At 55.3% G+C, this 25,486-nt stretch overlaps 3 protein-coding genes across 5 annotated transcripts in view; 2 read left to right on the top strand and 1 right to left on the bottom strand.

Annotated features, from left to right (window-relative positions):
- The window catches only part of TOP3A (DNA topoisomerase III alpha), a 41,892-nt gene extending 34,630 nt beyond the window's left edge, over nucleotides 1-7,262 (top strand). The window contains exons 17-19 of the mRNA XM_075560976.1: nucleotides 1,247-1,369; nucleotides 2,667-3,373; nucleotides 4,118-7,262. Of these exons, the coding sequence (XP_075417091.1) occupies nucleotides 1,247-1,369; nucleotides 2,667-3,373; nucleotides 4,118-4,296 (1,009 nt within the window). The 3' untranslated portion in view covers nucleotides 4,297-7,262. The remainder of the gene's footprint in view (nucleotides 1-1,246; nucleotides 1,370-2,666; nucleotides 3,374-4,117) is intronic.
- Nucleotides 7,263-13,339: 6,077 nt separating this feature from the next.
- MIEF2 (mitochondrial elongation factor 2) lies at nucleotides 13,340-18,215 on the bottom strand. 2 transcript variants are annotated; one of them, XM_075560975.1, is made up of 4 exons: nucleotides 17,727-18,077; nucleotides 16,383-16,536; nucleotides 16,048-16,231; nucleotides 13,340-15,331 (listed from the first exon to the last, which is right to left on the bottom strand). In XM_075560975.1, exons 2-4 carry the CDS (start codon nucleotides 16,527-16,529, stop codon nucleotides 14,235-14,237), a joined length of 1,428 nt encoding a protein of 475 aa, XP_075417090.1. In that variant the 5' UTR covers nucleotides 16,530-16,536; nucleotides 17,727-18,077; the 3' UTR covers nucleotides 13,340-14,234. The 2 variants fall into 2 exon arrangements, with proteins under 2 accessions (XP_075417090.1, XP_075417089.1); XM_075560974.1 differs by lacking the exon at nucleotides 17,727-18,077 and adding an exon at nucleotides 18,086-18,215 and having other exon boundaries at nucleotides 13,342-15,331.
- A 1,533-nt stretch (nucleotides 18,216-19,748) lies between these two features.
- FLII (FLII actin remodeling protein) overlaps nucleotides 19,749-25,486 on the top strand; it is an 11,598-nt gene continuing 5,860 nt past the window's right edge. For both annotated transcript variants that reach the window (XM_075560971.1, XM_075560970.1), the window contains exons 1-11: nucleotides 19,749-19,886; nucleotides 21,253-21,363; nucleotides 21,678-21,749; nucleotides 22,462-22,542; nucleotides 22,825-22,910; nucleotides 23,031-23,192; nucleotides 23,489-23,592; nucleotides 23,731-23,906; nucleotides 24,006-24,163; nucleotides 24,715-24,799; nucleotides 25,273-25,420. In XM_075560971.1, coding sequence (XP_075417086.1) covers nucleotides 19,824-19,886; nucleotides 21,253-21,363; nucleotides 21,678-21,749; nucleotides 22,462-22,542; nucleotides 22,825-22,910; nucleotides 23,031-23,192; nucleotides 23,489-23,592; nucleotides 23,731-23,906; nucleotides 24,006-24,163; nucleotides 24,715-24,799; nucleotides 25,273-25,420 — 1,246 coding nt within the window. In that variant the 5' untranslated portion in view covers nucleotides 19,749-19,823. The remainder of the gene's footprint in view (nucleotides 19,887-21,252; nucleotides 21,364-21,677; nucleotides 21,750-22,461; nucleotides 22,543-22,824; nucleotides 22,911-23,030; nucleotides 23,193-23,488; nucleotides 23,593-23,730; nucleotides 23,907-24,005; nucleotides 24,164-24,714; nucleotides 24,800-25,272; nucleotides 25,421-25,486) is intronic.

Here is a 25,486-nt window from a genome sequence, read left to right as displayed (position 1 = left end):
TTGCTCTCCTACAGTGTGTGACCCTGTGTAATTGGCTGGTTTCCCTCAGAGTAATGTCCTGAGGGGTTTCACAGTTTAACCCTTCCTCTTGAACATTGTGTGTAAGGTTATGTATCCATTCTCTCACTGATGGGCGCTTGAGATGTTTCCAGCTGCTTGATACTGTGAGTCATGCTGGAGTGCGCGTGGGTGGGCGTGTCTCTCTGGGTGCTGCCTTTCAGTAGCACAATTTCTGGCCTGTCCGGTTCTTCTCTTCCTAATCGTGTGAGGAAGTACCCGGCGGCTTTCCTCAGAGGACGTCGAGTTGGCCAACAGGCGTGTGAAGAAATGCTGGTGATCACTAGTCCACCAAGAGAGACAAGTCAAAACAACTGTGAGATGCCACTTGATCGAGAGAAAAATTCCAGAAAGCAGAAGACAACCACTGCTGGCGAGAGTGGAGAAATTGGCAGCCTTGGGCGCTGCTGGTCGGGCCGTGAAGCAACCACTGTGGAACGTGGCCTGGGCCTTCCTCGGGCAATGAGGCTGGAAAGGTCGACGGCACCCTCGACGGCAAAGGAATGCTTCCCTGAGGCGCCCAGGGACCTGGGGTGTATTTCGTGGAGCTCACCTGTCGGAGAGTTCTGGTTTTGGAGTTGTGAATCTGCTGTTTCAATAATTGAGGGGTTTTGTGTTTGGTTTTTAGTCTCGTCACTTGGCACGCTCAGGAAGCTGTCGGTCATGTGTACGTTGCCTAGACAAACCCTGGTTTTGTGACTTCAAAGTGCCGAGAAATGTCAGCTTAGAAAGACATGGTGTTGGCGTTACAGGAGAAGGTCCTTGTCCAGTAGACAGATTTCCAGTTTCAGCTTCCTTGTTCACTACTGTGCATCCCAGACTGGTTAACAGGCCTTTTCCAAGCTCTGGTCAGAGGTGCCTGAGGGTGCTGGTGGTCCTACTTCCTCCGCCCACCCCCACCCCCACTCTCAGACTTATAATGAGGAAGAAACAACTGAGGTGTGAGAGCAGATAGCAAGCACCAGAAAGGGACAGCCCACCGAAGCGTCCCTTGCCTGGCTTTTAAAGAGGGCAAAGCCAGCACCCTGTTCCTGTTTTAGGGGTGCAGGAAATAAGCTCCCCTGTCACTCATTGTCTGTGATGGTACCGCTCTGTGACGTGACAGCCTCGAGACCCTGTGTCCCCTGCTGAGCCGAGAGTCCTCCTGTGCCTGGTGTCCCTTTCTTACTCTTCATCCCTTTCTCCCCAGGTTCTATCTCAGCTGCGTGGGGTTCCCCACCTGCCGGTCAGCCGTGTGGTTTCCAGACTTCGTCCTGGAAGCCAGCAGGGATGAGAGTGTGTGCCCGGTGTGTCAGCCACAGCCCATGTACAGGTGAGTCGGTGCTCAAGCATGCCACTCGACAAAGCACAGACGGAGCCGCCCAGGGAGCTGTCGCTCAGGGCACCTTGGAGTCCTGTTGTGCCCCGCGTCCCCGTGCTTCCCAGGGAGTGTTTCCCCACACAGCTTGGACAGGAGGGGCTCTCCCCATATCATGATGGAACCCAGGAGACAACTTGCCCTACCCTCTCCCCGTAAGCCATTGCTCTGATGAGCTTGGCAGCACGTTCACTTACAATTTGTGGCATTCAAACATTTGTTAAAAATCCAAACTGGACCCACCGCTAGGGAGTTGATACTAACGGTAACCCTGAAAGACGGTCCAGCCGTTCCACAGGGTTCCCGAGGCTGCACATGTGCATGGAGCAAGCCGGGGGGCGGGGGATTGCTGACCTTTCAGTTAGCGACCCACTGTTCATCCCCTGCACCAGGGCTTCCTAATATAGACAGTGGTGGTCGTAAAACCCCTTTACAAACTTTGATGTGAATCGGTGTGGGTTATGTCTGTCACTATATACCAATCATCAGAAAGCAGCCATTTTTTAAAAAATACCCATTTGTTTTTAAAAAATAACAAACATGCAAGATATGACAAAATAATAATTTATAAATTATCTAGGGTTCATGTGGGAGGGGAGCGTGGGGAGGGAGAAGAAAAAATGAGGAGCTGATGCCAGAGGCTTAAGTGGAAAGCAAATGTTTTGAGAATGATGAGGGCAACGAATGTACAGATGTGCTTGATACAGTTGATGTATGTATGGATTGTGATAGGAGTGGTATGAGCCCCTAATAAAATGATTTTTAAAAAAAAACAAACACATGAACATATCATGTTTTTATAGTAAAATGCCTAGTTTTCCAAAGCCAAAAGCAAGACAGTGTGCATTTATAAGTCTAACGTCAGGATAAGCAGGTGACTTCCTGCCTGTGATGACATTGAGTGGATGGCGTTATGACAGGTGAGGTTGCCTCTAGAAAACTCGAAGGTACACAGCTTGAAGTTGAAACACACTTGGCTCTTAGTGTCCGCGCAGCAGCAGGTGTGCGCTGGCTTGGAAAGGGTCCCTGGAGCCCTCCAAGGCTGCTGGTGTGGCTCTGCGTGACCTCCATCTCGATGGTTAGTCAGGGCTTGCTTCCCATTGTTCCTGCACTAGGCTGTGCTCCTGTTCCACCTGGAGGTTTGGCTGCTCAGTCATGCCATGCTTCTTCCGCGTACCGTTCTCTGTGCACTGAGGAGAGGGCTTCTGCATGTAGATGTTCATGGTTCTCCTCTCGTCTCTGGCCTTCCTAGGTTAAAGCTGAAGTTCAAGCGTGGCAGTGTTCCCGCGACCATGCCACTAGAGCTTGTCGGCTGCATTGGTGGATGTGATGAGACCCTGAGGGAAGTCTTGGACCTGAGATATTCTGGAGGGGCCCCTCGAACTCTCCAGACGGCCAGCCAGCCCTCAGGCCACTTGCAAGCCAGCCAGGCCCTCAACAGAATGGACAGAAGCCAGCACAGCCACCCCCAGGCTCCTATTCCCAGACAGACTGGACCACCAAGGGCTCAAAGCCAGGCTCTCCCACCGCCCGCTGCTGCTGCTGCAAGCAACTCCGTGACCTGCAACTGCGGCCAAGAGGCCGTGCTGCTCACTGTGCGGAAGGAGGGCCCCAACCAAGGCCGCCAGTTCTACAAGTGCAATGGGGGCGGCTGCAACTTCTTCTTGTGGGCCGATAGCAGCCCACCGGGTACAACAGGGCCGCCTTCCTCCTCTGTGGGAGCCCCGGGCAGCTCCCTGAGAAGTTCGCTGGGTTCCGGGAGCCACCTTGCTGGGCTTGGCAGACCTGGGGATGGTGGCGGGGGCGGCAGCGGCACCTCCTGCCTGTGCAGCCAGCCAGCCATCACAAGGACTGTGCAGAAGGACGGACCTAACAAAGGGCGCCTGTTCCACACGTGCTCCAAGCCCAGAGATCAGCAGTGCGGCTTCTTCCAGTGGGCAGACGAGAACTCGGCCCCAGGTGAGGTGGGCCCTGGGCATGTCCATCATCCCAGCTCGGGCCGGCTGACCCTGCCCTCTTTTCTCGGAGTAGTCTCCACTTCAAGGAACAGAACCGGGCGGGGGAGGGGGTCAGGAGTGGGGATGACCCCTCCACAAAGTCACGTGCAGTCCTCAGTCGAGGGTCGCTGCCTTCCTCCAGTAAGCACTGGTGTGACCTGCTTAGGGACCCAGGGTAACAAAGCCAGAAGAGAGCACAGGCTGTGTCCTCAGCCCAGCAATGGTGACTGCTGTGCTAGAACCGTGTTCTTCACATTAATGTGTAAAAGACAGCCAGCTCGGCCTTTCACACGCTTCGAACATGGGCAGGTCCCCGTCCCACCCATGGAAGAGAAAGGGCTGCATGGCCTCCGGCAGGCTGACTAGTGGTCTGGGGCCGCTGAGCAAGAAGGCCTGTTGAGGAACTGAAAAGTGTCAGGGCTGGAAGGGGGCTGAGTGTGTGGCTAACTGCCCACTGGTTTGAACCGCCTCCCTCACGGGACATGCTGCTGGCAGGTAGCCCCATGCCCTCGTGACAGGACAGGGAGAGGGACGATGTCTTCCAGAGCTGGGTGGCCTTTAGGAGGGCGACGAGGTCAGCAGGTAGTGCCACCGCCCACACTTGGATGCATAAAGTCCACAAAGCATTGTCCTCTCCCAGCCCCATCCTGTGCGTCCATGCTTCAGTGAGCCCATGCTCAACACACCCTTCCCCGTCTGCCCACAGGGACTCCAGGAGCTGCAGACTGGCAAGGAGGCAGAGGGAAGGCCCAGGGCTCCGAGGCCAGAAGCAAAAGGCCCCGGGCCAGTTCCTCTGCCACTGAGCTTATGACAAAGAAGCCCCGGAAATGCAGCCTTTGCCACCAACCTGGACACACCCGTCCCTTCTGTCCTCAGAACCAATGACAGCCTGGTCAGTAGAGAGGACCCCCACTTCCTTGGCTCGGGGGCCACTCACTGCATTGGAAATGGAAGGGGTACGTGGGTTTTGGAACCTGGCCCCTGGTACGGGAGTGCCTTCTCACTGCTCCCAGGAGGTCTGCCTCTACTATACAGTGACCCTCTGCTCAGGTGCAGGAATGACCTGTGCACCTGCCGAGAAGTCCTTGGGGGCCTGAGACTGTGGGCCAGTGGGGCGATGGTTCCCCCAGCTGCACTTTCCCTGTTGTGGAAGGAGGGCAGAGGCAGGAGCTAGGTGCACAGCCTCAGGGCCTGGGGGCCACCCTGTGCTCGCCTGTGCAAGCTCCCGGGACAAGCTCCAGTGGCCTGACCCTGCGTGCCCCCCAGACACCCCGGAAAGGGCGGTGTGATGCACGGATGCATCTCTTCTGAGGTGGTATCGATGGAGGACTTGGGCACCACTGCCGTCACGGTGTCCACAGTTCAAGTGCCTTTAATAACGAACTCTTGTTCCTTGATGGGCGTTGGTACAGTGTCTGGGGACATTTCTGCAGCAGCCATGAGGCTAGACACTGGCCAGTGCTGACCAGTCCCCTTTCTCTTTGCCCCTGTGCCAACTGTTCCAGCTAGCTTCCTCCTGTCCCTCTTCCTAACCCGGGTGCCCCCCGGGCCAGAGAATGAGCTGTGCATTGCCCTGATTCACACTGCTGGTTGGTGAGGCACAGGGCACTGTTCTCAGGTCTGATCAGGAGCTTCACCCTGGCTGCACATCAAGGTGGACTTTTTGAATCTTCCCTTGCCTCCCACAGCCCCTCCCACTGATGAATCTATTTTCTGTGTCTTATGAAATTGCTTGTTTTCTATGCGTGGAGTCATATTTGTTGTTCATTCCACCGGGTTCCCTCACCATGTGGTGACCTATCGCAGTGTTCGGTTTCCCTCCAGCAGTCCATTGTGTGTGCATGCCTCATTTTGTTGCTGCATCTGTTGAAGGATGTTTTAGTTGGTTTGTTGGTTCTGGCTTCTGACTGTTGTGTCCACTTTTGCTGGGAGTACTTAAGTAGTTGTTGGAACGCCTGTTTTCCGTTCCGCTTGGCTCTGCACCAGGAAAGGGATTGCTGGGGGGCACGGTCATGGGAGTCGCCATTGGGCTGATTCTGACCATTGACCCTGTGGGCAGGCCCCGTAGGGTCTTCAAGGCTGTGTGCCCTTTCAGAAGCAGATCACCAGGCCAGTCCTTGGAGTTGGTTCTGGTTTTGAATTGCTTCTACGAGCTTGACTTGCTGACCTAGTAGCAAGACTCGTAGTCAAACACTGGACCTTTTGCCACTCAGTGGGTAGGATACCCACACATCTTTGCCAGCCCTTGTTAGAGTCTTCTTATTATGAGAGCCCTCCGGGTGGGCATAGTGTTACCACAGTAGAGTTTTATTTTGGAATTCCCGGATAAATGCTGAGCATCTTTTCAAGGACTTGTTAGCCATTTGAATATAAATATCCTCAAGTCCTTTACCTGCTTTGGTCAATTGGGTTATCTGTTTTATTGTTGAGTTAGAATTCTTTATACATTCGGGACAGTAGAGGTAGTTTTGATTGTTGTCCTTGCGTACATAATTCCTCAGTGTGCCTGGACCAAGAACTGGATTAGCCGACCAAAGAAAGGGTTGGGCATTTGAGGCTCCAGGCTGGGCTCACTGCCACCCTACTGTGCCACCCTGAAGCTGGCTTCGCTTTTTAAGCCTCAGGTGCCATGAAAATTCACAAGTAAAACCTGCCATAGAGTCTTCCAAGTCTCTCTTGATGACCCACTCAGACTAGCAGCCTTCAGTGCAGTGAGTGGGGTAGAGTGACCATCTACTGGACCCATCTTCTGCAGTTTGATTGAGACAAGGAAGAGCATGCTCACTCCATACTGAGGGGAAACACTGGGGCCAGCAATTTACATGCGGTGGCTTTCAACCTCCAACTCCCCTTAAAACAGCTCTTCCTTCCTGTCCTTAAAAACAATGTACTGCACGATCTGAGAGGTTGAACTCCACCCCCCTACCCGCCCCCATCCCCTCTCCCTCCCCGGATGTCATAGCTACCTGACTGCTAAACTGCAGATGAAAGCCAGTCTCCTGAGAGCACACCTACCCCTCTGCACTGTCATGCCTGGGTAGAGGGCCTCACGTGCTGCAGCAGGGAGCAACCTGTCATGGCAGGAAGAGGAAGCCTCCGAGATACCTGCTTTTCCATGTGCCTCCTCCCATGTCCACAAGAAAAGCGCAGAGCCAGGCTCGAGCGACACTCAGGGCGTCTTCCTCTGTGAGCTGGGCTCTGCCAACCAGTGCTGGTGCCCAGAGCTCTGGGACACGGGCAGAAACTGCTCCCACCGAGGTAGGATGGCAGTGGCCACACTACCTGCTGCAGCCAAGAATTAGAAAATGTGCTACGTCCAGGTTCCCTGCACTACAACAGAAGATGACATCCCTCCATACAGGTCCCCCGGGACAGACCGCCCCTCCCCTTCTCTTCAGGTCACTGGTTTACAAGCCTGAAGCAGTTCCACCTGAAATTCATGGGTGTGGTCTGCATAAAGGAAAGCGCGCCTGCCGGCACATCTAACTCAGCTGACCAGCCAAGGTGACCAGCGAGGCAAAGCCAGTCCAGCACCACTTACTTTCCCTGTGGAGTACCCTCAGGCTTGGTCTACCACAGTCTCATGTCCTCAACAAATGTTATTACATTACAGTCTAGGTGCACTTCATCGCAGACACTAGAGAACTTCCAGAGTGTTTATCTACCCGATGATAAAACTATTTGTTAAAAAAAATACTGAAATAAACTCCTGGTTTAAAATGGCCTAGATAGATGCACTATACAAACCCTCTCCAACGAAAATGAGAAGTCATGTGGAGCAAAATCAGGAGCCCTGGGTCTGTGAGCAGGGAGAGGAAGACGGAAAGAGCTAAACCTGTACTCAGAACAAAACACAGACAAATCCCCGGGGCAATGAGTGTGACCAAGGGAGGGGACAGATTGGGGGGGGCCTGCCACACTGCGCCAGACTGGGAGGCTGTGAAAAGTAGGGTGTATTGGACAGGGTTCTCTAGAGAGACAAACCAGATTGCTAGTAATTATATATAAATACATTTATAAAGATAGATATATAATTCGAGAAATAATATACAGATAGATAATACAAGAAATTAACAGTTAAATTATAAAGCAGTGAGACACTAGCAGTCCTTCAAGTTTTGAGAGCTGCCAGTTGCCAGTCCCCTTCTGTAGAGAGAGCTGGGCTATATATACCCAGGCAGCAAACAGCAAGGCAGGTCCCCAACTGTCATCAACTGTCAGTCCCCAGCTCCAGAGATGAACATTCCAATCATGTGGGCTTAAAGGGACCTCAACTTACAGCGATGCAGTCCACAGGCTAGGCATCCCACAGGTAGTGTACCCCTTTAAACTGAGGCACAGAACAACCAAGGTGAGGCTCACCGAGCCATTTGTCCCTCTGCCCTTCAGTTAATCCTACTTGTGTTTATCGGCCAGGCTGGCACCATAAACTATAGCATAGGGACTTGGCCATCTCCCACTCCCAAAGGTTTCTGAGTGCATAGGAGGGTCACACTCCCATTCATTCACAGTGGACAGGCTACCAGAGTATGCGGTGAGCATTTTTTTTATTGTTTTGCCACTAAATGAGGATGCTGGCTAGTGGCGTGCGACCTGTACACTCCTGCTCTTGGCCCAGCCATTGCCAGTCCTAGGACTGCCAGATGAGGTGCATTTGTTGGCAGTTGGGGGTCTTTTGTCCTTTTCTAAATGGGTTCCACAGACTCTCCCACTCATCAGCAAAGGTAAGCACTCATGAAGTAGGGCTAGTCCACCCTACTTGACACAGCAGAGAGGCGCAACCAGGGTCTTCCAGAAGCCAGCGTGGCTTTTGGAAAACAACACCTGTGGGGTGGGCTGCCAGGTGTGGGTGAAGCCTTTTTTTGTGGGGTGGGACCACAGCATTATAAAGGTGGGTCCCCCACATTACTGTGAGGTGGGGCTGCCGCAGCTGCTGCAAAGACCCACTTGGTGCCAACAGAAGATTCCCAGAGTTGGTGTGGGATTTTTCTTTCTTTTCCCTGTCTTTCATCTTCTCACTTTGTTTATAATCTACTGGCTCCAGCCTGGAACTTTGTGTCTGTTTGTTTTTGGCTTATTTGTTTGCTTGGGGTGTTTTGTTGTTTTTTTGGCTTGGTTTTTACTGAGATATTTGTCTTTTTTTTCAAGCCCTAACTTACTCCACCTGATAGCTATTTATTTTGACACTCCCAACAGCATGAGGACCAGGAATAACTATAGATGGACAAACACAAGTTTAGAAATACCACCGTGTCTTGGAGGCAACATTTCAATTTATATGAAAAAACAAGGCAGAATGGTACCAACAAGTTACCATCTATGGAACTAAAAGACCGCCCTGAGGGAGATGAGCCATTGGAAATACTAGAAGAGGAATTCAGGAGAATGATTTTATGTCTGTTCCACAAATGGAAAAAAATTTTAGATATATACTAATAAAAACCGTGTAGAAGAATTCAAGAAAACACTAAGAACAATATGACAAAATGAATGAAAAGTCATACACTCTAAAAACAAATAGAAATCTAAAAGAAATATTAAGATTTTAGAAATAGATAATACATTGAAAGAGCAAAACAATAGAATTGAATTAGAACACCAAATTAATGAGCTTGAAGACAATTCTCTTAACATTAAGCCATGAGGAAAAACCTCAAAATGTGTTTTAAAATATGAAGAAAACATCTAATAATTATATGGGACACTATCAAGAGGAGTAATATATGAGAGGTACCCAAAAAAAACAGAATTGTGCTGGGCAGAGCAGAGATTTCATAACATGTTTTTCCCGCTAGGCAAGCATCAAGCAACTCTGAGTTAGTACATCCACTGGCATCACCTGGGACGGTTCTCTGGTCAGTCAATTTTTTTTGTGCAAACAGTTTCACTTGAACCTCATTTTTGTGAGGGCCAATTTAAGAGAACAGCATGCTGCTGTGAAATTTTGTATCCTGCTTGGGAAAAATGCCACAGAAACCATTGTGATGTTGAACACAGCTTCTATGGAAAAACTCAAGTGTATGTGAGTAGATTTCTTGTTTCAGTAAAGGTAAAAACATCAATTGATGACGAACCTCATTCTGGACTGGACATCCGCCAACTTCCCGAATGGCTGAAAGTGTCCACTCAGAGTGCACTTAAGAGTTCGTTCCACCAGGTCGGACTGGATGCACCACTCCAGCTTTCTGTTGAGAGTTTCTGCAAAGATTGCCTAACTGTGTCCCCAGAAGCCTGAACTGAGGCAGATGGGGCACTGGTTTTGCCACTATGACAGTGCACCCGCTGACACAGCCATATCAGTGCACCAGTTTGGGGCAAAACAACAGCATGCCTCTCTTGCCCCACACACCTTGCTTCCCTGACTTTGCTCCATGTCACTTGTTTCTGTTTCCAAGAAAGCAGAGGGACATGAAAGGACAGTGAGATTTGACAACATAGAAGAGGTAAAAAAAAAAATGAGGGAGGTGCTATCAGCCATTCAAACATGAGTTTGAAAGACGTAGTAAGTGTAATGCAGAGTTCCTGAAGGTGATAGGTTGTTTTGTAAAAAAAATTTTAAATACATAGCTTTGGGGGAACAAATTTTCAGGGTTTTTTTGGGGGGGATACCCCCTAATATACATGACAGGAATTCCAGAACAAGAAGATGGGGTGTGGGGTTGGGTGGAGCAGAGATGATTATCCAAGAAACCTTAATATAATCATGAAAGAAAATATCCAAGAAGCTGAAGGAACCCCAAAAGAAAATCACTGACATGTCCTGATCTAACTTTCCAAAATCAAAGAGAAGAATTCTGAAGCCAGTTCAGGAAAGACAAAAAGTTACCTACAATGGGGTAACAATAAAACTAAACTCGGGCTTTAAGAAGGCAAGAAGGCAATGAGACGACAAATACAAAATTCTGAAGGGAAATAAATTGTCAACCAAAGATCTTATATTCAATTTTACTTATATTCAGTAAATCTATAAAATCCATGAGATAAATAAGAACATTAAAATTGGGAGAGATTAAAGGAATTCATAAAAGACCAGTCTTAAAAAATTACTAAGGTGAGTTCTTTGGATAAAATCAACAACTACAGCAGACATCAACGCGAGATCCACACAAGGTACCACTGCCCACAGTCAACCTAATCATACTAAGCAAAACAAGACTGAAAACGGATCCAGAGACGCTAATCTACAATACAGACACTTAAAAAAGTGAAAAGGGGGGAATAACAGATGTACAACATTCTACTAGGAAGATTTCAAGAGAACTGATTGTGTTAAACTTGGGAATGAATGAATAAAAAGATTACAGAGAAAATGGATAAACTGCATCAAAAACAAAAAAGGAAAAACAGCTATAGTAAATAGTAAAACAAGAGCAAAGGAAAAAAGAAATGACAAGAAAAATTACAAAATTAATTTAGGACAGACAATTATAAGGAACAAATATGCCAACAACCACACACACAAAAGGACAGTGATAAATTCAGAGCTATCAAGAACTGAATATAAATGAATTAAATAAGAGACAGCAGAACGGATAAGAAAGCAGGAACCATCAATATGCCACTTAGAAGAAACACCTTAGACACAGACAAAAGTAAACTGAAAATCAAAGGATGGAGGGGAAATGTCAGCTAATGGTAATTTTTAAAAGTAGGAATGGCAGTATTGATCTCTGATAAAATCATCTTCAAGACAAAATATACCGCCATAGATAAGAGCATTACATAATGATCAAAAAGATGATTGAACAAGAGGACATAACCAGATCTGTCTCCAATAAAAGACAATATAGTCATAAAAGAAATACACTAACCAAACTTGACAGATTTAAAGATAGACATAGACAACACTACAATCATTGGGGACTTAATACACCACTCTCGAAAATGAGCAGAACAACTAGAAAGAAACTGAACAAAAAATCGAATCACAATTTGACCTCTTAGACCAGTGGTTCTCAACCTTTCTGATGCCACGATCCTTTAATACAGCTCTTCATGTGGTGGTGACCCCCAACCATAAAATTATTTTCGTTGCTACTTCATAACTTTTGCCACTGTTATGAATCGGGTGACCCCTGTGAAAGGGTTGCGACCCACAGGTTGAGAACCACTGTCAGCATAGCATGCTTTTCCAACACACATGTCCTAGCCATGAACACGCTATCTTCCATCTATGTACGTCTCCCTTGGTTTCTCGTAGTAAGCTTTCGTAGTTCTCTTTGTCTATGTCTTTTGATTCTTCTAGGTAGGCAAGTGCCCGCAAATTTCATCTGGGGGGGGGGGCTGGCTAGTGTAATATGTTTAGACCCTTCACTTTGCCCTGCCTGCCTGGTTGGCATCCTGGCATTAGAGAAGAGTGAGAAGAATTCAGCACATCTAGCAGAGCATGGTCTGGGTCTGGGCCTGGGCCAGCCCTGACAGAGCCTGTGAGGGTCCTGGCAAAATGGTGGTTTGTTTCCACTTCTGCTCTGGCAAAAAAACAGAAGTGTGGGTGTTGAGTAGGTGACACAAGTCTGAACACCTTTTTCTCCCTGCGAGTTTGAGCTCAGCCTTTGCACGGATTTTTAAACGTTCACCAAGTTCACAGAACATAGCAAACTACACACAGCAGAAACTTGGGACCTAAAGTTTTTCCTTATTGAAACTGCAGGGCTTAAGGGAATTCAGTTTCCCAAACCAAGAGGACCTCACAGAACAGATTGCTCACTAACTCCAAAACTCAACGCCAAGTCCATTCTGGTTGATAGTGGCCCCACAGGGTGGGGAAGAACTGCCCCCACGGGCTTGCAGGACGTTAGGGGAGCTGATGGTTTCAAACGGCTGACCCTGCAGTTACCCGCCCAATTCATAACCCCTTGGCCACCAGGGCTCCTTCAGACCATTCAAATAGGCTCTACGGGGCTTCAGGGTAAAACTGGTCAAGGGAGCAGGTAGCAAGTCACAGACTATTGCCCTCGCACTGGAGAGCTTTACCAGTCAGCACTAGCCCCAAACCCCGCAAAGTAGGTTGAAGGCTGTTGGTACTGATGAGCACACACCATAGCCCATGTGGCAGAGGTCTCTAGATAAGGCCCAGTGCTCCTCAACTATGTCACAGTGGAACCCAGAGAGGTCACTCATTCTCTGCCCATTTGGTCCTCTGCTCCAAGTCAGCAAGCCTGTCTCATGTCATCTTCCTACCATTAAGTTGATCCGACACACCCCTATAGGACAGGGTAGAACTGCCCCTGTGGATTTCTGAGACCATAACCCTGTGGGAGTAGAAAGCTGCCTCACTCCAAGGTCTCACGTGGTTTCCAACTGTCAACCATACAGTTCGCAGCCCAGTATGTAATCACTTCGCAACCAGGGTTCCACCCTTCAGGATTCCTCCGCTCCCTCTCTGCTTGACCCGCAGCCTCGGGCTAAAGGGAGGAAGTTACTTCTGGGAATACTCAGGGACAGGGTAGGAGGAACATAAATGACAGCTGTACTGGCCACATGGATGCCCGTCCCAGAGCTCCCTGAGGCCAGGCCAGTCCTTGGTTATGTGGTGATGAAGTGAGTGCTAGTGGGGACTTTGATGTCTTCTTTCATATGTGATTTTCCCACCTGTGCAAAGGGAGGCAGCAATGTGAACTTGCCTTCCACAGAAAGTTGACAAATTTCCAGAAGCTTGGGAGCATCTCTGTCCCAGAAAGCCGGTGTGCACCTCACGGCTCGGGATGTCAGCCTACCAGGGGCAGCTGTTCTACCAGGAATCTCCTAGATCCTCACTCCAAATGGCCCACCTACTGTTCTAGTGAAATTCACTTCCTCCCTGCTGACCCCAAGCTAGTCTGCCAGGCTCCGCCACAGGACCTTCCAGAAAAAGTCCACACAGCTGTATGGCGATGCCAACTGCCCTTCCCAGCACGACTCACACGTTTTTGAGTACTGACTTTTTATTCTTGTTCACTCAGAATTTTTTTAGCAAGAAGGACATCTGAGAGATGGAGGCACTGGGGCAGGAAGGTTCTCCTGTAGCTGCCACCCGACATAAACACAGATACACACACACAAAGGCAGACTCTCCCTCCTGTGGCTGCCACTCAGGATTCACCGAGTCAATGACTGTACCCACACGAGGCTCTAAGACGGCAGGTGCCTAGGTTGCAACAGTCTGCCATGGAGAGCAGTTCACTGCCAGGAAGCTAATTCGGGCCTCCAGCCCAGCCTCTGCTCGCCAGCAGGTGGTGCAGAGCCACAGCACAGCCTCGAGCTCAGGGTGAGGTGATTGGCAGCAAGTCTCGGCCCTCTGGGAGCCTCTACTGCCTGAAAAGGAAGGGCATCTAGTGGAATGAAAAGGCATGTCCTCGACAAACTGGGTAGAAGTCACACCTATCTCCCTCTCTCGCACATGGCACAAGAGAACACCACACACGGACGACACAGAAAACACCATCCTTTTAATAGTTAAAATCCATATCCTGGGCAGCAACACACACAACACCTGCTGGCACACAGTCCCAAAACTGCGCCCCAAGAAGTGCTGGCTCTCAGCAGAAAAACAGGCTGACCTTGCAGCACCGCTGCCTGGCAGGAGCCACACTCCCTCAGTGGGCTTGTTGCTGGTGGTGACAGACTGAGTCCAGGGGGAGCTGGGCTAACTGATTGTCACTCCAGGTTTTAAAGCAGCAGCCTAGCCAAGCACACGTGACAGCAATGCAAGCTCCCCCAGCAGGTCCAGGCAGCCAGGCACCTGGAAGGCAGTGTGCTTGGGAAACACGCCGCTTGGAGCAGAAAGCACAGAAGAGTGCATTCTGAAACCCTGGCAGGGGAGGGCGGGGCGGGCACAAGGCGGCTCACTGGCAGCAGAGCTGGTGCTGGCCATGCCTTCCCCAAAGCAGCTGCTCGGGGGCCTGCAGCCCGCTGTACAACACATAGCCAATGCTGTCAATCTCCTCCTCACGCAGGTCACCCAGGAGGTTCACCCTGGGGTTGAAGTGGCACAGCAGGTGGGCCTGCTCCAGGGCGCTGATGAGCTCCTCGAGGGCCTGCAGGAAGCGGGAGCCCAGGGCCGCCTCGCACCAGTCTCCCTCCTTCTCCCCTAGGTGCAGGACCACCTGGGTGAGGTGGCCCCGGCCCAGCTGCCCCAGGGCTGGGTGATGGCAGCAGACGCCACAAAGTAACCGCAGTAGCCGCTGACGGGTGCCTGAGTCTTGGTCATCCAGGGTCTGCAGGCGGGCGGCTTCAGCCTGGTAGAAGTCCTGCAGCCAGAGGTTGCCGGCCAAGCCCTCCAGGGGCCAGGCCAGAAGCAAGAGGTCACCGGCCCCGGCATCCGCCCCCGCGATGGCAGGCAGCACAGCAATGGTGATCTCCAAGCCCTCCTGCTGCACCTCGAGCAGCAGCTCCTTGGAGGCCATGCTGGGTCGGACCACGCATCCCAGAAGGCTGCCAATGGCTGGCCAGTTGACGGAGACAGCCAGTGCCTTCCGGAGCAGCTCCAGTAGGAGCTGGGCACCCAGGTAGCCGCCCACCAGGAAACGGTCCCAGGGGCTGCTCCCCCGGGGGCAGAACTCCAGTTGGGTCCGGCGCACGGCCCAGCAGCGAGCGTCCCTGGCCACGGTGTCGGCCCCTGGCACCAGGCCCCACAGGCCCACCTCCAGTCGCAGCGGCACCAGGAGGCGCACAGGCTCAGCAGCATGGGCCTGCAGCCCGTCAAACAGGGGCCCGCCTGGCTCAAGGGTCCTGAAGGGAAGTTCTGGGAACTTGTTCCGCAGGAAGGTCTGGAGTTTGAGGCTGATGTCTCGGGCCAGCTGCTGGGCCACCATCTCATCCACTGCAGGGATGCCCACGTGGTCCCGCTCGAATGCCAGCAGCTTCTCCTGGAAGGTCAGGCACAACGGTGCTGGGGAGCTGTGCTGAGGTAGCATCCAGGGACCAGTGTCGCCAGGCCCTTCTGCAGAAGAAAGGGGTCAGGGAAACGTTAGCAGCACAGCCCTGGCGGGAGACCCACTCACTAGCTGAAAGCCTTGTTTCGCTTACCTGCAAAGTAGGAAGGCCAGCAAGACCCCTCCCATCTAGTTCTCTCTGTCTCCACCTCTGAGCAGGACTGGGGTGTGGGTTCTGACCTTACCCCTGGGCAGGTCCTGCCCACTCAGTGTTCCCATCTACCTCCGTTGTCCCACCTGAGGCTTCTCCCAGGTTCTCACACTCCCGTCCTAACACTGCTGGCTTGCCCTGGCACTGGGAGGTAGGAGGAGAAACGACTCCCTCCTACACTGAGGACAAAGGCGGAGGTAGTGCCTTGCCTGGGAAGGAATATGAACTCCATTAAGGAGAAAGACGCCCTGGTGGTGGAGGGGTCACATGCTGGGCCGCAAGCCACAAGGTCAGGGGTGTGAAGTCCACTCTGCGGACGAAGGGGGGGCCTCTACTCCCCTAACAGTTACCGCCTCTGAAACTCACAGGGGCTATTCTGCCCGGTCCTACAGAGTCGCTATGTGTCAGCATAGACTTGAGTTTGGTCTTGGAGTTTATTAAGGAGAGATATAGCAACTTGTATGGGGTCACACACAAGCCAGTGTAAACTCAGAAGGCCCAATTCAGGCTATGTCTCCCATCTGGGGGCACCAGAGGGCCTGACCTGAGTTATAAGGAAAGAGAGCTGCTCACCTGGAATATCAGGTGAGGGAGCTGGGTTTGGCACAGGCTGGCTAAGGGCAGCAGGCGGTGGCCGGGGCTGTGGGTGTGGCGTGTCCCTGAGCAGGCTCAGATCCTTCCAGCCATCCTCCAGGCACGTTGTATCACCCTTGACCTCGTCCTCCTCGTCCCTCGGGCTAGTGGCTTTGTCAATGAGCTGCAGGCAGAGGGCACAGAGCAGAGCATCTTAGGCCTGGGCAGTGGCAGCCAATCCAAGCCCAATAGGCCAGGGATGAGGGAGGCTCCTGGGTCCCAGGCCTTGCACAGCCCTGGGTCTGTGAACCTGTGGGCAACCTTGCCAGCCTTACCCGCTTCACGGCCAGGGTGGCAATGCCCAGCACCGCGGCTGCGCCCACCCCCAGCACCAGGCGGGCGTTGACCAACAGGAAGTCCACGGCACTGCCCAGCACAGCATCATCGTGCCGCTTCCCCCGCTTCTGGGAGAACTCCTCCATGGTCAGCCTGTGGAGAGCAAGGGGAGGGGTGGGAGGGAGGGGCACAGCTCCAACGCCAGGATCACTAATGCAGGCGTGCAGGGGGTGGTAACCACTAGTCACAGGGAGGCCTTCCGGAAAACTTCTCAGCAAATTGCATAGTTATTTGGGAAGAGAGAAGGGGATTCTACCCAAGTCCCCTCCCCCAAACAACCGGGCCTGTGGAAGGGGGGCCTCACAGAGGTGGTGAGGTCTGTGGCAGGTCAGAGGAGCACCCCTCGCCCGCGTGCCACCAAACACTTGTGAAGAAGGCTGTATCATCATATTTACAAACACAGGACATGGGGATGTGGGTGAAGCCTTCAGTTTCTTAGTCCCCCAAGGGTCTGATCAGACTTCTGTCCATGTAGCCAGCTTTCAGCTGCTCGGCCTGAGGTTCCTAATCTGACTGCCAATCTACTTTGGGTACCTAAGCCCGAGACGAGTTGGTGTCCCAAGCAGACTGGCTTGTGACTGTCAGAGATTCCCGGACCGATAGTTTCACGGCCTCAGTGAAACTCTGGAGCTCGTTACACATCCCCAAATGTCAGCAGTGAGACGGTCTAGCCCAGCAGAGACCTGCACGTGAGCAGGTGCAAGCTGAGGAGGAAGGCCCTGCTCCACTCCCTGTGCACACTCCCTGTGCACACTCCCTGTGCACTCCTGAGAAGCATGAGTGGGGTAGCTTCAAGGGTGAAGCCCCCAGAGGCCTGGCCCAGGCAGGGCAGCACAGCGGGGTCATGGTCATGGTCAAGGCCTGAGGCCCCAGCCTGTCTCCTTAGCACCTACTGGGCCTCAAAGAAGAGGATGCCTGAAAACAGCCAAGCACTGGGCAAGTGGGAGGTTCGGACAGCTTTCGCCAGGGGACCTCTCCCATGGTCTCCGGTTCTAGGAAGGGACTTCAGGCTGTGTCCACCAAATGGGGTGGCTGCGTGGCGAAGGGCTGGAAGGTCTGATTAAGAACAGCTGAAGGAGACCGGGGCAGATGACCCTGAGTCACAGCCAACTTGGCTACCATGGACCTGTCCTTCCTGTCCTGTACCTCGGTCCACGGGTGAGGTGGGGCCTGGCGCAGCTGATGGCCAAAGCTACGCATGACTCAGCCCAGGCACCCGCCCACCCATGCCGACTAAAAATAGTTGAGGACACACGGGCCCACAGGTCAGCCGGGTGACCCACCGCGCTCTGCAGCTGGTGACGCGGGGCCCAGGGATCCACCCTGCACACTGTAGGGAGCTTTCCACACTCCCACCCGTCGGAGCTGGGGGTCGGGCCCGTTCCTGCGGGGCTCACACCGACCCAACGCGCAGCCTTCCAACTCGGGTGGCGGGACCCCCGTCTGCGTGGCCGGCCCTGGCAGCGCCTGGGCCACCGCCTGCTGAGTGACGCCGTGGGGACACTGAAGCCCCGGGAAGGGGCAGAGCCGGCACTCGAAGTCCGGCCACCGCTCTCCAATTCCGGGCAATCCGGCCACGCCCCCCGGCCGCTTCTGAGCACGCGCCGGGGTCACCGGGCAGTCGGCCGCACGCCGGCCCTACCTGCGTCGCCGCTCCGGCACACGCAGCGGAGGGGCAGCGGGACCTTCCGGCCCGGACACCCGGCTCGGCTGGGGATGGAACGAACGTACAGGACCCGGCACGGAACGCCGAGGCCCCGGGAGGGCGTAACCCCTCCAGGCACGCAGACGAGCAGTCAGCACCGCCAATCAGAGCGCGCGCCTTCCAGCCCACGTTCCAAAATACGGCGCGGCTCGACCAACCGCGGGCCGGCCACGCCCCCTCGTCGACGTCGCTTTCCCCTGGAGGAGGACGTCGTCACGCCCTCATTTAAAGGCGCAGGCCCGCGTGCGGACCCCGCGAGGGCCGAAGGCAGGCTCCTGGCTCGTGGCCACTCAGCCAGCCCGTGTATGCGGATGGACGTCCGTGGTGACACAGTTGTGCTTGTGAGGAAGAAACCATCCGGGCTGCGTTCCTTCATCGTCAGGCAAACCCTTCTGGGCCTGTAGGCCGCAGTCCCACCCCTTTGGGGCTGCTAGCCAGCTGGTCAGTGTTCGGGCCCATCAGCCATTCTGTGGGAGAAACGTCTTGGAAACAAACAGGGGCGGCTCTACTGTCCCTAGAGTGTCGCTATGAGTCGGCCAGAACTGACCAAATGGCAGTGGGTTTGGTGTGGTTTTCCCTTTAGGCTGGATCACCTCGGGTTGCCTCTGGAGCCGACCTTGGTGGCCAGCGTGGCCAAGAGAGCCCACCGCTGTGACCTGCCCCATGTGACCTCACAGGGACCATTCCTTCCCCCCGGCCGCAGCTGTCTACCAAAGGGGAGCCCAGCCTCTTATAACCGCTGTGAAATCCTTCTGCTTTTATTTAAGAGAACTGCCAGGGTCCTCAAACTCCGGCCCACCAAGGACATTTATCCGTCCCGCCCCCCTTTTTTACTACAAAAGAAGATATGTGCAGTGTGCATAGGAATTTGTTCAGTTTTTTAAAAATATATATAGTCCAGCCCTCCAATGGGTCTGAGGGACAGTGAACTGGCCCCCTGTTTTAAAAAGTTTGAGGAAGAGCCCGGTGGCGCAGTGCTTGCTCCTTGAGCTGGTAACCACAAGGGCAGCAGTTCAAAACCACCAGTAGCTCTGAAGGAGAAGGATGAGGCTTTCAACCCTCCTCAAGCAGACACCCACAGGGGCAGTTCTACCCTGTCCTAGAGGCTCTCTGTGAGTCCGCATGGCAGGACTTGAGTACAATGAGTTTGTAAAATGGCTACAACAGCACACACACACACACACACACACACAAGTTTGAGGACCCCCGCGTGAAGCAGGCAGGCTAAGAAGGACGCCTCCTCCTACAGTTTGCAGTGAGGCCGGGCAAGTAAGCAAATAAAGGAACAGCAAAGTGGGTGCTGACTTTCAGCAGGACCAACCGTGACCCCCACTTAGAGCGAGCCTGCTGTCTGCAGCGGGCTACACGTGGGTTTGCCCTGGAAGCACCTTGCAGATGAGAGGTCCCCGGGCAAGGGGCAGGCCAGAGCTCTTCCCCGAGGGCCAGGCTCTCGGTTCGCCACCAGCTTCCCCCCCGCCCCCGGGGTCAGCAGCAGCCCAGGGGCAGCGCCTGGGCGGCGGGCCGGCCACCAGCCCTGGGCCCGCGCCCGAGCCCCACGCAGCCTTCCGGCGGACGCGGGCGGGTTAAAGGGGCGGGGCCTGTCCGGGACCCGCAGGTCCGCCTTCCGCCCGCCCGGTCCGCCCTGCGCGCCGCCAGCCGCTGCGAGAGCGGCGCCATGGAGGCCACCGGGGTGCTGCCGTTCGTGCGAGGCGTGGACCTGAGCGGCAACGACTTCAAGGTGAGCCGCGCGGCCCGGGAACAACGCCGCCGCCGCCTCCGATCGGCCGGCCGCCCGCTTCTCCTCCCCGCCGGCGGCTGGGCGCGGCTCCCTGCGCCCGGCCCGAGCCCCATGCCAGGCGGGGTTCCCCGCAGGGCCGGGCCCCCTGACCTAGGCTGGAGGGCGGGCGACGCTCCCGGCCCGAGCCGCGCCAGGCCTGGCCTGGGAGGACGGGGTTCTATCTGGGGGGCCCCGTTCCGGGGTCCGAGCCCCGCCCAGCCGCATCCACCCCCGCCCTTCTGAGGTCACACGCCCTTGTCAGGTCCTGACTCACTGCTGGGCTGCCCGGGGCGGGGCTGGAGCCGCAGCCGCTGCCCTGTCCTGCTCCTGGCACCCCAGCCTGTGTGGCCTGGCGGGGACTGAGGCAAGTCGTCCCGCCTCTTGGGACTTAACCAGCCATGGGGCTTAACAGGAGCTCGGAGAGGTGTGAGGATTTTGAGAAGGGAGGGTGTCAGGCAGGTGTGCAAGGTCCTGGGTTGGGGTGTGGAGGAAACTGGGTCCGCCCCCTTGGGGGTGGGCCTCCGAGTGAGGCGGCTGGAATTTGAGAGGAGGAGGGGACCAACTTTTCCCCTGACCGGTGGCAGCATCCCTATGGGAGCCGTACTTCCTGCATCTACAAACTTTCCACTCGCCAGAGTGGGCCACTCTGCTGCTCTCTGCCCCCACTTCCACCTTGCGCCTCAGCGGTGCCCGCTCTGCGTCTCCAGCGGAGAGTGTGGTGGTTCTGGTTGCATGTGCTCCCCACAGCCCTGCTGGTCTCAGAACTGGAACGCTGAGGGGCACTTCAGCTACCCAGACCGCACAGGCTAGTGTGGGGAGAGAGAACGGATGAATGAGGCTGGATGGGGTGGGGAGCGGGGCCTGGCACTGTGAAGATTGGACTTGGGCATTGGTAGCATCAGTGGCACAGACAGAGCGTCCCAGTCAGGACCGGGAAAGCTCTGGAAGGAATTTGGGCCGTGCTAAACCCCAGTGCTGGGTGTCACCTGCAGCAAGCCTGTTTTCTCCTGTTACGCCCACTCTACACCAAACCTCAGAGCCTGGTGAGCGAGCTGGCTACCCTTGGTTAGTCCATCCCCCGAGCACTTCTGTCCATCACATGAGGGCTTTCCTGAGCTCCACTTGGTGTGAACTGAGACACAGTGGTGAAATGACTTGTCCAGGGTGACCCACACTACTGAAAAGTGACACCATTGACTCCCAGAGGCTCCATTGAGGAGTAGAAACACCCCTCCCCTACCCGTTGAAGGTGGTGAAGTTGAGGCAGGCGCCAGAAGGGGCTTTGCATTGGCCCAGCCCAGCCCACCGTGGTATTCCCCTCCCCCAGGGTGGCTACTTCCCTGAGAATGTCAAGGCCATGACCAGCCTGAGGTGGCTGAAGCTGAACCGAACGGGCCTGTGTTACCTGCCGGAAGAGCTGGCTGCCCTGCAGAAGCTGGTAAGGAGCTCCAGGTGGGTGGGGGCGGGGCGGGGGGGGGTCAGTGGGGATGAGTTGGCCAGACAGGCGGAGGCTCTGCAGAGGCAGCTGACACAGTAAGCATTCCTAGAGCTGTGATCGGAGCTTGAAGAGGGAGTGAGCACCCTGTCGCAGGTGGTGTGCAAGAAGAGACCCAGGCATGTGGAGGGAGGGAGTTTGCAGAGGTGGGCTAAGCCTGTGTAGCAGTCAGCCCTTCTGGATGGAGGTGGACCAGGACCCTGTGCCCATCCCCCGCCCTCACCCCACTGAGCCCCCGCTGTTCTGTCCTGACTCAGGAGCACTTGTCTGTGAGCCACAACCATCTGACAACGCTTCACGGGGAATTGTCCAGCCTGCCGTCCCTGAGGGTGAGTGCTGACAGGGAGGCAGTCAGCCTGGGCCTAAGGGTGCGAGAAGGAAGGACACGGGCCAAAGCAGCCTCTCGTGGGCACAGAGGAGGGAGCACAAACTAACGCCCCATGTAAGACAAACCCTGAGACTAGAGACGCCTGTGACGAAAAGGTCCCAAGTCCTCCCCCTTCCGGGGCCACAGCAAGTTGGTCCCAGTTGGTGAGTAGCATTTTCTACCATATCCTGGCCTCCACCTGTTTCACAGCAAGCCCTGGTGGAGCACCGGCTAAGGAGTTGAGACCGGCTAGACAGCAGCTCCAGGAGAACAAGACCCGACAGCCTGGCCGCACAGAGCGAGCAGCCCGGGACATCCCACGGAGCAGCTCTGTGCTGCCACGAGTCGGACTTGGCTCAGCAGTGTTTTTTTAAAAAGACAACTACTTTCACTGATAGGAGACTCAGGCATAAAGGTCACACATGGGTCCAGACAGGGGCGAGCCAGGGCCAGGAGGAGTTTGGCTGGCAGGGAGAGAATAGATGGGCCTTGTGCTAGGCTCCAGGGCACATTTGAGTTGGGCTTTGAGGTGTCTTGGGAGTTCACTAGAAAGCAAGCAAAGGCCCAGAGGTTGAGTGCACTCGGGCTGGCCTCGGGGGGCTTCTAGAGGAGCTTGTGTGCTTGTTCCTGGGAGTGGGGCCCAAGAGTCAGGGCACCTCATGGTTTATCCCTAGGCCATTGTCGCTCGAGCCAACAATCTGAAGAACTCTGGAGTCCCCGATGACATCTTCAAGCTGGATGACCTCTCGGTCTTGGTCAGTGGTTGTCCTGCCCCTCCACAGGCCCTGACCACTCAGTCCCCAACCACCTCATGTCTGTGGTCCCTGGAGGCCCCTGTGACCCTATTAGACAGGGGGAAACGGAAGCACCGAGTGTGCGGTGCCTGGCCCAAGGCCCCTCATAGAGAGCCCGGGCTGTCTCTTGGTCCCCGCTACTCCCCACTCAGGACCCTGCCTGATTCCCTAGGCTTGGCCCGGGACTGTCTCAGGGGCGCAGCCCCCAACACCCCTGACCAAGACCTTGGCCCTCCCATGCAGGACTTGAGCCACAACCAGCTGACTGAGTGTCCGAGGGAGCTAGAGAATGCCAAAAACATGCTGGTCCTGAACCTCAGCCACAACAGGTGCCGGTCCCAGTCCCACTCAGGGTGGGAGAGGAAGCCAGGTGGGTGGACTGGAGGTGGGTGTCTAGGTCATTCAGCTGGCCCTCATCGCCCCCCTCCTGCCCTGCCCTCCGGCCACAGCATCGACAACATCCCCAACCAGCTCTTCATCAACCTCACGGACCTGCTGTACCTGGACCTCAGCGAGAACCGCCTGGAGAGCTTGCCGCCACAGATGCGCCGCCTGGTGCAGCTGCAGACGCTCGTGCTCAATGGGAACCCACTGCTGCACGCCCAGCTACGGTCTGTCAGCCCAGCCCCCACCCTTGGCTGAGACTTGCCACAGACCGCTGTGTAGCCCTGTTGCCTTGAGGATACTGTCACTGGGGCTGTGAGGCTGCCTTCCCCCGGCCTCCTCCCGCTGCAGGGCCTACCTTCTTCCTAAATAGTATCCCATCAGACCCTGCGCTGCAGCCCCCTGGGACCAGTCCCCGAGGCAGACCACCACATACCTACCCTCCCAGGCGAGGCTCTGCCCTACTCCCCTGGGCATGGTCCCAACCCCTAACCCTGAGCACCTGCCTTCTTCCTCTCTGCAGGCAGCTGCCGGCTATGCTGGCCCTGCAGACGCTGCACCTGCGGAACACGCAGCGCACCCAGAGCAATCTCCCCACCAGCCTGGAGGGCCTGAGCAACCTCACAGGTCAGACCACTGCCCGAGTGACCCAGGCACCCTACTTCTCTGAGTGCTGCCCCGGGGCAAACTATAGGGCAAAACTGGGTGTGGCTGCGCTGGGGCCTGCGGGGCAGACCTGGCTGAGCCTGCCCCGCACTCCCCCAGACGTGGACCTGGCCTGCAATGACCTGGCCCGGGTGCCCGAGTGCCTGTACACCCTCCCCAGCCTGCGCCGCCTCAACCTCAGCAGCAACCAGATCTCGGAGCTGTCGCTGTGCATAGACCAGTGGGTGCACGTGGAGACCCTGAACCTGTCTCGAAACCAGCTCACCTCGCTGCCCGTGTGTGCAGGGCCTCGGAGGGAAGCGGTGGGTGGCGGGGAGTGTTGCACACCTCCAGCCCAGCCCTGACTCCCTGCTCCCTGGCTGTCTCCCCTCCAGTCAGCTATCTGCAAGCTGACCAAGCTGAAGAAGCTGTACCTGAACTCCAACAAGCTGGACTTCGACGGGCTACCCTCAGGCATCGGCAAGCTGGCCAGCCTGGAGGAGTTCATGGCTGCCAACAACAACCTGGAGCTCATTCCAGAGAGCCTCTGCAGGTGCGGACCTGGTGTGCCCTGCAGGTGCAGGAGGTGCACTCCTGGCATGGCCCCTCCCCCGCCCCCCGCAATCTTCCTGGGTGATGGGGAACAGGAGCGGAGCAGCTCTGTGGCGAAAAAGCCCTCCCCACTGTGGGGTTTCCCTTGGGGAGCTCGCAGGCCAGATGAAGCCAGAGGGTCCTGCTGCCACGTGGGTCCTCCTGTCCCTCCTTGGAGGCCACAGAGCCCCCTCATGTGCTCTCCAGCGCTGGCCGGGCCTGCAGGCAGAGAACGAGTTGTGTGTTTTTGTCACATTCAGGGAGCCTTTAAATCCGCCGAGGCCACCGGTAAGTGCTGCTTCCGAAAGCGGCAAAAGAGCTTCCCAGTCACTCCTTTGAAGAGGCTCCTGACTCCAGCATCTCCAACCTGGCCTGCATTTCAGCCCCACTGCGTTCTTAACAGAGCCTGACTGCTCGGTCACCTTGGGCCCTGCCTGCATGCGCTCCCCAGGGGAGGAAGAGTCCCCGCCCCCCTCGTCCCCCCACCCCCCTCACTCAGCTCTGTCTTCACAGATGCACGAAGCTACGGAAACTCGTGCTGAACAAGAACCGCCTGGTCACCCTCCCGGAGGCCGTCCACTTCCTGACAGAGATTGAGGTCCGGGCAGGGCTGGGCTGGGAGTGGGGAGAAGGGATGGACGGGGGTAGAGGCAGAGGCTTAGACAAGCTCAGTGAGACGTGGCCAAAGGGCTGCAAAAGGGGACCTTGGGCAGGGATGGGGGAGCAGGGCTGAACAGAGCACTAACCTAGCTTGTCGGAAGGCGCTGTGTTTTGTGGCCGTGGACAATGAGGCCTGTCTGGGCCTTGTCCCTCCTCTGTAACTGCCTGTGACCCTCCCCTCCCAGCCCTCAGAGAGGGAAAGAGGCTGCTACTAAGGCCAGACGGGCTCTGGGAGAGGGCAAGCCATGTGCCTGTGGTACCACACAACCAGCCACATTTCACAAGGGCAGCCTCGGCTCCCATTAGTCTCGCGGCCACCACAGCTGCACACAAAGCAAGAGATCTCGTGTGGCACGTCCAGGAGATGTGACCCATGTGCCCCTCTGCTCACCCCCCCCCCCACCGAGGCAGGTTCTAGATGTGCGGGAGAACCCCAGCCTGGTCATGCCACCCAAGCCCACTGAACGCGCCGCTGAGTGGTACAACATCGACTTCTCACTACAGAACCAGCTGCGGCTGGCGGGCGCCTCTCCTGCCACTGTGGCTGCAGCAACAGCTGGTGAGCGAGGGCAGGCCTGGCCCAATCTCACTGTTCCATAAGTTCGCTGGGCTGGGCCTTCCCAGG

The sequence above is a fragment of the Tenrec ecaudatus genome, chromosome 10 (genome assembly GCF_050624435.1).
Source record: "Tenrec ecaudatus isolate mTenEca1 chromosome 10, mTenEca1.hap1, whole genome shotgun sequence".
NCBI classification, from domain to species: Eukaryota; Metazoa; Chordata; class Mammalia; order Afrosoricida; family Tenrecidae; genus Tenrec; species Tenrec ecaudatus.
This window is presented reverse-complemented; position numbering and strand designations above follow the sequence as displayed.

Bases quoted from the DNA above. Each gene is read 5' to 3' on its own strand.
- MIEF2 (XM_075560974.1), bottom strand. From the start codon at position 16,529: ATGGAGGAGTTCTCCCAGAAGCGGGGGAAGCGGCACGATGATGCTGTG. The intron at 16,232-16,382 runs GTAAGGCTGGCA...CTCTGCCTGCAG, and splicing joins CCACCCTGGCCGTGAAGCGG to CTCATTGACAAAGCCACTAG. The intron at 15,332-16,047 runs GTGAGCAGCTCT...TTTCTTCTGCAG, and splicing joins TCCCTCACCTGATATTCCAG to AAGGGCCTGGCGACACTGGT.